At 40.2% G+C, this 9,978-nt stretch overlaps 1 protein-coding gene across 2 annotated transcripts; it reads left to right on the forward strand.

Annotated features, from left to right (window-relative positions):
• Window positions 1-511: 511 nt before the first annotated feature.
• Window positions 512-9,752, forward strand: OLFML1 (olfactomedin like 1). 2 transcript variants are annotated; one of them, XM_085579664.1, is made up of 3 exons: window positions 512-977; window positions 3,865-4,141; window positions 7,317-9,752. In XM_085579664.1, the coding sequence occupies exons 1-3, from the start codon at window positions 852-854 to the stop codon at window positions 8,093-8,095; spliced, it is 1,182 nt and encodes a 393-aa protein (XP_085435790.1). In that variant the 5' UTR covers window positions 512-851; the 3' UTR covers window positions 8,096-9,752. The 2 variants fall into 2 exon arrangements, with proteins under 2 accessions (XP_085435790.1, XP_021383286.4); XM_021527611.4 differs by having other exon boundaries at window positions 518-977; window positions 3,862-4,141.
• The last annotated feature ends 226 nt before the right edge of the window (window positions 9,753-9,978 follow it).

Raw genomic sequence — 9,978 nt, forward strand, 5'->3', positions numbered from 1 at the left:
TTCTAGCAAATAGAAAGTTAGCATGGCCATGAGTTTTTCCAAACAAAGCATTCAGTCAGGAAAATTATGAAATCAAATAAATATGAATTGCTTCAAATGCAGTAGGCTCATGTTAAGTTAATTGTAATTAATTTGTAAATCAGATTAAGCAGTAGAATTATTATTCCAAAAGATGTCTGTTATAGACTCCACTAAATGGACACAGAGTTGTGTTAAGAGTATTGTTTTCAGCTGGAAAAGTAGTGTCAAGAGAAAAATGAGGATGAACTTTTTTAAAAGCAGTTTTATGTCTGGTTTCCAGTGCCACTGTAAATAGGCTGGATAAGGGAAGTGAATGAATTGCTTTAGATGGTTTTACAGGCACAGACATCAAGCACCAGACCTCCCTGTGAAGGGCTGGCCTGTGTTCCACCCACTGAGAATCCACTCTGACCTGCACCAGCACACTCTGCAGGGCTACTCACACGGGAAAGCAGATGGGAGGAGAAAGGAGGGGAAAATAAATTACTTTTATTTGTATTTAATAAAATTTGGCCTACAGGCTCGGTGTGACTCAGTGCTGAACATCTGGGACTGATCATAGGATCACAAACTGAGAAGTAGTCATCTGGCTCCTAGAAATAAACACATTCAGTCCCTCTGCCACAAAGTTACTTCCTTAATGATAGAATGCAACAGCCATTTCAAGTCCTTTTAATCCTTTTTCAGCCACAGTATTTTTAACTTTTTTTTTTGTAATTTTTAATATATTTTTTCACTTCAGATGGTGGTAAATTGCATTTGACCTCGGACTGGCAGCATTTGGGATTGCCCACAGAACTGATTCACTTTTCTCAAAGTTTTCTGGTGCAATGGTAGCCTTACAAGTCCATTTTTTGCTGATTCCATCCCTCATGAGCATCATGGGAGCAGCACAGTACGTGATGCAGGATGCAGCCCTGCTGAGCTACATTGACCAGCGTTTTCTGTCTCTGGAGGTATGTGCCTGATGAATCCTTCTGCAGCAAAAGAGGCTTGAAAATGTGTGGATGTTCCAAGGCCAGGACAGTCTGTATGACATATCAAATCAGGAGGGTAAATTTCCAGCTTTTTGCAATGAATGAGTAAAATTGTTGCTAAAACTTTAACTGTAATGATCCCAAATTAGCACATCATTTGTTGCAGGATATAATTTCATAATGTTATGGTTTTATTCTGTTATCATTTGTATTTTTTTAATGACACCACTGAATTTAGCTAAAAAATGTTTATAGAGAGCTACCACAGACCATCCTAGGAAGCAGCATAAACATATTGTCACCAGTAGAAGTGCTGTCAAATATTTAGTAGCAAGGAGATAGAAATTTATCAGGTATTTTTCCTGTGTGCAGATATCCATGGAAGGGTAGCTTAAGATACATTCATGCAAACCAGCAGTGCACCTGCACTTTAAATAATCCTTTAATATCTGAGAGAGTGAAATGCAGTCATTTCAATTCCTTGAATTCCTTTCAATTGCTTATATAAATGTACCAGTTCTTGCTTTTTTTTTTTTTTTTTCTACAGTAAAAAGCTACCAGTACTGCAAAATACCTCTTCAGTGTTGGTGCCTTATAATCATATATTGTTTATTTTTAATTATTGACGTGTTCCTGGCTCCTGGCTTGCATTTGCAGATTTACAGAGAAGCTCCAAGTTTCCTCATTTGATGTTCCCTTTTGTACAAAGCCCTCATTAGTCTTATCTTCTCAACACAGAAAGATTAACCTGATATTCTCTTCACACTGTGTGGGTGGAGATTTAAAATTTCTTTGGCACTCTAGGAGTAAGTTCACCTGGCAATTCCTATTCCTTTGGCACCCATTAAAAATGAGGTAACCTGTGGCATTTGGTGCAAGAGGCACAAAAGTAACAGGACAAAGAGTGAGGCAGATACTGAAGACAGCACTTGAAAATATTTAAAATAAAGGTTTTGTAGAATGTAATTAAGCAACTTCCTGGAGACTTATGGTCTTGTATAAATGGGGGAGAGAGGAGGAAAACATAGAAACCACAGCTCACCAACCAAAGATCTGCTCAAATTCCTCATCTTCCTAAAGTGGCAGCTGAACTACAGTTTTCAGGGCACCAATGAAGCAGCTGCATTGCAACAGAGAACCATATTACTTACCTTAGAAAACACTGACAATTTGAATTTAGGTGTAAAGAAATAGTTTTTTGGCTTTCTTTGTTTGGGGTTTTGTTGTTTGGTTTTTTTGTTGTTGTTGTTTTGGGGTTTTTTAAAATGCAGCCAATAATTTAAGGAAAAAAACCAAACACTAAACACTAAACTTCCTCAACTATAGCATTTGAGTATTTTCATTTTCACCTTTAAATAGGAAAAAAAAAATAGCCACACTAGATGAAAAATAGATTCTACCTTTGTCAGAAGAGGTATATTCATGTGACATGTTCATGGCTATAGATTTCCTGCAGAAAACTCTTTGAGACTGCTTCACCAGTGGTCATATAGGAGGAGTTCCATAAAGTTTATGGAGAGCAAATCATCAGAAAACATGAGCCCTTCTATTGTAAATGCAGGTGACCCTGGTGGGAAGAAATGACGATGTCTGACTCCAGTTCAGAAAGCAGAATGATTTCTTTACTGTAACTATACTATAATTACATTAATATACTATTTAAAGGAGAAAACAAAACTACAAACCTACTTTTTCTAACTACCATATCTAACCAACTCACAACTCGTGACCCTCTCTTGAGAGCCCAGCCCCAGGTGGGTTGGATTGGCCATCAGGCTCAAAGAATCCTCACCAGAATCCACCCAAGCTCTCACCCCAGATAAACAATTCTCCAAACACATTCCACATGGGAAAAACAAGGAGCAAAAATAGAAATTATTTTCTCTTTCTTCTCTCTGTGTCCCTCTATGAAAAATCCTGAGAGAAAAATGTGCCTACCACACCCTTCATTATCTCTGGCTGCTTCTATCAGAGCAGTTTTCCTTCTTTAGGCAGCAAAACAAAGTATCTGGCTGTCAGTAACCACGACAAGTAAAAGAAATGTGGATTTTTGTCCAGGCTTTTGAATTTTGTGCCAGTCTGAGATGTCCCACTCACACAGACAGCCACCACTATTGCACCTTGGGCTGGAATAAGTGTGTGCAGGGCAGTGGAAAGGAGGGAACTGCAGGGATATGAAAGCAATAGGGAGTGAGGTTGTGGTGTCTGTCAGAATCTGAGGTATTGATGATTCTGAGATTGTAGAAAGTCTCTGTCTGTCAGCCCCCTGCCAAAGCAGAAGCCATAATTGGTCTGTGCTGGTTTCCAGGTTGTTTATTCTGTTTATCTCTAACATGTTCTGCTGCCCTGCCCAGCTCTGTCCTGCAGGGCAGCGTGTGGGGCTCTGCCCTCAGTGGGATGTGACAAACATTAAATACCAGAAACTCCCTGGGCTGGATTTACAATAACGTGCCAATATCTGTCACCTACGTTGGACAGTGTGTCCCCAGCCTGAACCAACAGAAAAATGCCAACACCACAGTGACACATGGAGGGCATGAAGAAGGAGAAAAAGGACAAGGCACACCCAATTTCCTCCATCTTGTCCCCTTTGCACCCCTAATCTAGAATCCTAAAATTCTACTTTTGCACCCGTGCCACACTTAATTATTACTGATATCAAACACTCAGAGCTTGTCATTGATCCTGTAAGATTGAAAACTCTTTTGAATGGCCAGAGATCACAGCCAGTGTCTCTGGGGGCTCTGTCCAGGGGGGTTCCTGACCCCTGCCAGGGCAGCCAGAGGGAAGCCCTGGACTCCCACAGGTGTCCACAGAATATCCACGTCTGTCCATGTGTTCTCTTCCCGTGTCCTGCCTCAAGAAGAGGCTGCAGAAATGCAGCCAAGACGTGCTGGAATACGCGGATGAGTTCCGAGAGCTCTCCAGGGCGGTGCTGTCCCGCCTGGCAGGGCTGAGCACCGACAAGGCTGAGCTCCAGGGAGAAGTGGAGAATTTGCTCAGGAGGGTCGAGCACGCCCAGAGGGACATCGACTATTTTGGATCTGTCACGGACTCCAACGCCTGCGTGGAAGTGCACGAGGACCTGCTGAAACAGCAGCTGCTGGAGGAAAAAATAAGGCTTAAGCTCATGTTTAATGCAAGTAAGAACAGTTTATTTTTCAGAACTTTGCTGTGAACAGTCCCACGTGTGCATGCTGATACAGGGATAACAGGTTTTCATTAGCTGTGTGAATAGCACAGATTATTGCAAGGGGGCTTGGGCTGTGTAAATGCTAGATTTATAAAACCCATGTATATGCAAAAAAGATATGGGAGAGAGAGGAAGGAAAATACAGTTCAAACATTTACTTTGCAGAAAAGCTACTGCATATCAAATTAATTCTCTGGAAGTTACTTTTTATTATAAAATAATAAATAGGGAAAGTCCTCTGAAGATATGTTCTTGCAAAGTTCCAGAAAAATACATTTCTGAGTACTGCAGCTGTACTAAGGAATTAATGGTGGTCTTTCCTTTTTGGATTAGGCAGGGGCAGAACCTCAACTTAAAAGTAAATTTGTTAGTTAACAAAATACTTAATTCACTTCTACAGTATTTACCTGCTTTACTGTCCTGCTCTCTCATCCTTCCTCTCTTTGTCCCCTCCTTTAATAAGAGAGCACACTGGCTTGGCCATAAGCAAAGCTTAGTCCTGATTTGAAAATCAGGTGTTATGGTGCCCAGCATGAAGAATATATGCACAATCGTGCCCAGCATAAAGAATATATGCACAATCTGTAATTTTTAAAACAAATGGCATTTTATAAGTATCTTTACCTTAAAAAGTTGTTGTATGGATATAAACTGTATATTATAGACATGTTTAAAGTAGTCTGTTTTCTTTTCATAGTACTAAGAAATTAAGAGTTAATAATAAGAAATACAAACTGAAATTTTTAAAAAGTGAGTAAAAGAACTTTAGTATCATCAATTATACAATTCCACTGACTTCAGCAGAATTAGGCTGATTTAATTTTACTCAAAAGTTTACAATTTCTTCTTTGAACTTTTCAAGCAAATCATTGCTAGGGTAGATGCTTACTGAATCAATCACCTATTCTGTTTCTGAGTTCTCATACTCCACAATTCAGTGCTCTGAATATCAATAGTTCCTTTTTCCATTTAGAGAACTTTTGAACATTAGGCATATTTTCAGAGAGGAAAAAATTGGGGATTTTTAAATTGCCTGTGTTTAAGGCACTTTGAAAATTGTATCTTTCTGAGAGTTTCAGAGGGGAAAAATTACTTTCCATTTTCTTTTGTTGGATATTATTACTTTTAACTTTATTGTAGCAGCTCATGGTAACTTTATTTTTGATTTGTCCTCTACTGTTAGTACTAGTCAGATGCTTTTCCCATTTAATTTGATGCCAAAAGTATTCCCTGTGCAGATTTTACAGCACTTAGAAAAAGTAGGAAGATCCTCAGCTCTGGAAAATAGCAGCTCTCCTTCTATGCTGTCATGTCTTACCAGACTCTGATTATTTTTGCTGAGTCACTTCTAAAATCTAGCAGAAAAGAAGGTTTTTAAGTCCAGCTTTGTTACTGGGTTTGGGTCATGTTTGCACAAAAAACAACAATCAGAGAAAAATCTGGTTATTTCCCCTACAGAGGAAGACACTGCTAAGGCTGCCTAGGGGTTTTGATTCAGCAGCTTTAATTTTTTTTAATCTATCTAACCAAGAAATGTTAGATTTGAGAGAGCTGTTGTGGCTTGCTCAGGGAAGGCACTTCCAGAGTGAGGACTCCCAGGAAAAAAAAAAACAAACCACGCTGTAGCAGCAATATCCAAAAGCTTTGATTAGAGGGTATCAGTACACACAAATTACACAAAGATTGCTTTCTACAGGCAACTGGAGTCCTGCCACTGACTTCAATAGGTTCGTATCAGGCCATAATAGGGGGGCTGGTTTTGCTTTCTCCATTTCATCTGCTGCCAGAACTTCCTGCCTTAGAGCTTTGTTTGTCCTGTTCACTGAAGTGGCTGCACTCCACTGAAAGCAATTCTTTCAACTTCAAATGCTGTAATTTATGGGTGCCTTTGGTAAACAAGCTTGTTAATATGCTTTGCAATAGTTTTTTGTTTGTTTGTTTTTTTTCTTCCTGTAAAGGATGTTGCTTGATAAAGATCTCAGAGTCTAAATGGCTGAGTCCTCCCAGGCTTGGTGCTTTCTGGTCTGAAACGTCCCTGCAGAGTGCACACAAAAAATGTGAAGAAGCCAGAGCTGTGACTTGCTCTCTGCTGGCTCCAGTTTTAACCCTCCAGCAAAGTAAAGAGCTGGGTGGCTCCAGCAGCCAGCTCCTGGCACAGGAATTGGCAGCACAGACATCACACCAGCTCCTTCAAAGGCCACCTCAGTGCATGCACAGCCCTGGCTCTGTGATCTGTATTTTGCTCTTGCTCCTTTGTGTGCAGGTGTTGAGAAGGGGAATGCAAAGATAGCCCAGTTTTTTGGCTTTCAGTTATGCTGATCTCTTTTTATTTCTATTTCTACTATAAATGCATAAAAAAGAGGCTATGTGAAGATTAGGCAAGTCCTGAAACAAAAATACTATACTGTCGCCCTGATTCTTAAGATTTTCTAAAGCCTTCTGAGTTTACATTCTGTTAGAAAACTTTCTCACACAACTTTCTGTAAACAACCTATTGTTTTACATTCCTTCATAAAAGTGAAGAAACTTAATATACTAGAACTTTGTCCAATGTCTTTGGAGAGGTAGCACATTCACTCTCCAATCCACTATCACCTTTAGAAAAGTATAAAAGTTAGAATCAGAAAATAAACGGTCTTTTATACCTTGCAGATAGCAGTGGCTCATGTTGTGCTTTCATGTGTCCTATAACAACACTATACATATGGGTAATGGATTTTAATAAATCTGATTACTTTAGTTATGTTGATCTAAACCAGAATCATTTCTCTGAAGTAAAAATTATAGCCCTGTAAAAGGACAGACAAGAATAATCACAAAATCACTAACTGTGCTCTTGGTCTCTTCTCAGACACACAAATATCCAAATGTTTTGGGTAACACTGATGTATTAGAACAAAACCCACCACTCTACAGGTAGGTGAAGATACCACAGTTTTCTTAGCAGGAATATATCCCATAGAACTATTTTCAGCACTACTTACCATAGCCACACTGCTGACACCTTTACTGATATATTGACTCAGGCCTTAGAGATGAATTAAAAGTAATTCAAAGAAAGGAAACTAGAAAATTTACAGATATTCTAATTTTCTTTTTCTTTGTCTATGGTTACTTCCTTGCAGGTTGTGACCACATGCTTGCAGGTATTAAGTCCCTGAAGGTAGTTAAGAAGACTGGAGGAAAGCATGGCTCTTGGATGAAAGATCCTGGCAAAAAGCACGGGAAGATTTATTTGTTAAGTGGCTCTGTAAATAATGTGATTTTGGAATTTGCAAATATCATGACTTTCATGGAAAACAATCAGACTCTGAAGGCTCGCAGGGTCCCCTTACCACTGCCCTGGGAAGGAACTGGCCATGTCATCTATCAGGGTTTCCTCTTCTACCACAGACACGGCTCCTTGAACGAGATTGTTAAATTCAACATCCAGAGAAGAAACGTGGCTGACCAGATGCTGCTGCCAGGGGCTGGGAGGATTCCTGCCTACCAGCTCTCTCCACAGACAAAAATAGACCTGGCTCTCGACGAGCAGGGGTTGTGGGCCCTCCATGCAGAACCAGAGACCGGGGGGAACATTGTCCTCACCAAAATCAACGCGGTGGCCATGGCGGTGGAGCACAGCTGGGACACGCCCTGCAGCAGCAGCGGTGCTGAGGCAGCCTTCATGGCCTGCAACACCCTCCACGTGGTCTACAACTCTCCTTCTGGGGGCTCCCCCCGCATCCAGTGTGTTTATGATGTTTTGGGTGCTCTGAGTGCACCCACAAACCCAGGGCTGCATTTCCCGAAACGCCAGGGCGGCCACTCCACCATACACTACAATCCTAAAGAAAAGCAGCTCTTCGCCTGGGGTGATGGATCCCAGATCATTTACAAGCTTCACACAGAGCAGAAAGTTTAAAACCTTTAGCAGCTTTTCAAATAGATCTAAAAGCCACCAGTCCCAAGTCAACACAGCCTTTTTTATTAAAATTACATTATTCCATCTAGTACAACGTTCATCCATTTTACATAACTAAAGACTAACATACCCCAGTAATCTTAATGCCCAATAAAAAATATGTGAAGACAGAATTAATACAAGTTACATGATGACTAAATATCATACATGCACAACCCTTCCCTGTCCTCCCCCCCCAACTTAAAATCTAAGGTTAATTTAAAAACCTAATAGCCCATTTAGATGTGTTCTCTTCCTATTGAAAGTATATTTTATGCTTCAATGCCATGGAAATTGAATCAGAAATTCTTCCTGTCCAAAACTCCAAAATACAGTTTGACAACCTTCCCTACTCTGAAGATCACTACAGGAAGCCTTCTAGTAAGCAATACAAAATCACACGCTTCCAGGGAAATTAGAGATAATTTTTAACAGTAAAGATTTGTATATTCCTACACAAAGTGTAGAATATACAACCCCACAAACATGGTTTATATTTAACATGAAACTCTCATACATCATATTAAGGCTATTACTATTCACTGAACTTCTGGAGTATTTCCATGAAAATTCCACACTTTTTATCCATGTAGTTATATCCATAGCACAGACCTCTGTTGATCCTGCCAGTACATTAGCTGCAGCCCAATATTCCCTTTTTACAGCTTCAAGTTGCCACTTCTCGCTATTTTTTGAGCATATCACTGTTTGTGTGTCGGAAGGAATGTTCCTAGGTGAACTCTTCTGTATCACACACTACTTTTAAAGGTTTTACATGTCACTCTTTGGTGTTTTTTTTATTAGATCTCTCTCAGCATCTACTTGTGAGGCATTTTCCCCAATGTTTCATGTCACTTCCATTGTTTATAGCAGAATCTTTCTTATCCTGTCCTCCACCTCCAGGAAAAGGTGGCTCAGATGAACACAGTGCAGGTGAGGGCATGGCACTGCTCAGTCCTGGGCTTGTGAGCCACAGATAGACACCAGGTATTTTTGTTTCAAAAAAAATGTTAAGTAATGTTAAAAAAAAAAGGTTTTTAATGTGAAATACAGGTATAGACTGTATTATTTATTTATTTCAATGACAGCTGCATGTCTAATAGCAAACAAACAAGGAAACACACCAAGAAGTCCCCTCTGAAAACCACAAATAATGGTACTTGAAAAGCAATCCACAGCTGTTGCCACAGAAAACCCATTTTGCTCATTACGCTGAGAGAGCTGTTGTTCTGTTCAAAAATAGCTTCCAGAGAACAGCCAGACATCAGGGAATGATTTTGAAAAGGAGTTCCAGAGTACAATTAGGAGTATATGGGCTGCTGGGCTGCACCAGTGATACTCTGCCTTCAGCAAAGGGAGCTTCATCATTCACTGAGCAGGCTCAGTGACTGGAGCACTGCTCCTGTGTCACAGCAGACACAGGGTGCACAGCTGCACACATCCTCAGGCTGGGCTGGCACTGCTTTCCTGGGTTAAAGGCAGTATTTAGCCTTTTACTCCTCTCTAAAATTACAAACATGTACATGCAAAATGGTATCAGCCACCTCTCCAGTGAGAACTTTTACTGGAAAGGAAGTGTAATTTTCTTCATTGAAGAAATAAAGTCTTTGGGTGCAAATATGGATTAAAGCTGCTTTTTAGAAAAGGGGTTCTTGGGATGTGCTTTGTGCCACACTATTACACAGCAGCGAAAGCCTATGTTACTATTCTCCAGAAAGATTTCAATGTGCATTCCTCAAAAGCTCAGGTAGGGTCTTCTCTGAGCCTTGCTGCCCTGGAAACCCAAAATTCACAATTAAATAAAGCCCAAGATGGGGTGAAGCAGCCAAACATCCCATCAGCAG

Source organism: Lonchura striata, chromosome 5, assembly GCF_050655825.1.
Source record: "Lonchura striata isolate lonStrDom1 chromosome 5, ASM5065582v1, whole genome shotgun sequence".
NCBI lineage: Eukaryota > Metazoa > Chordata > Aves > Passeriformes > Estrildidae > Lonchura > Lonchura striata.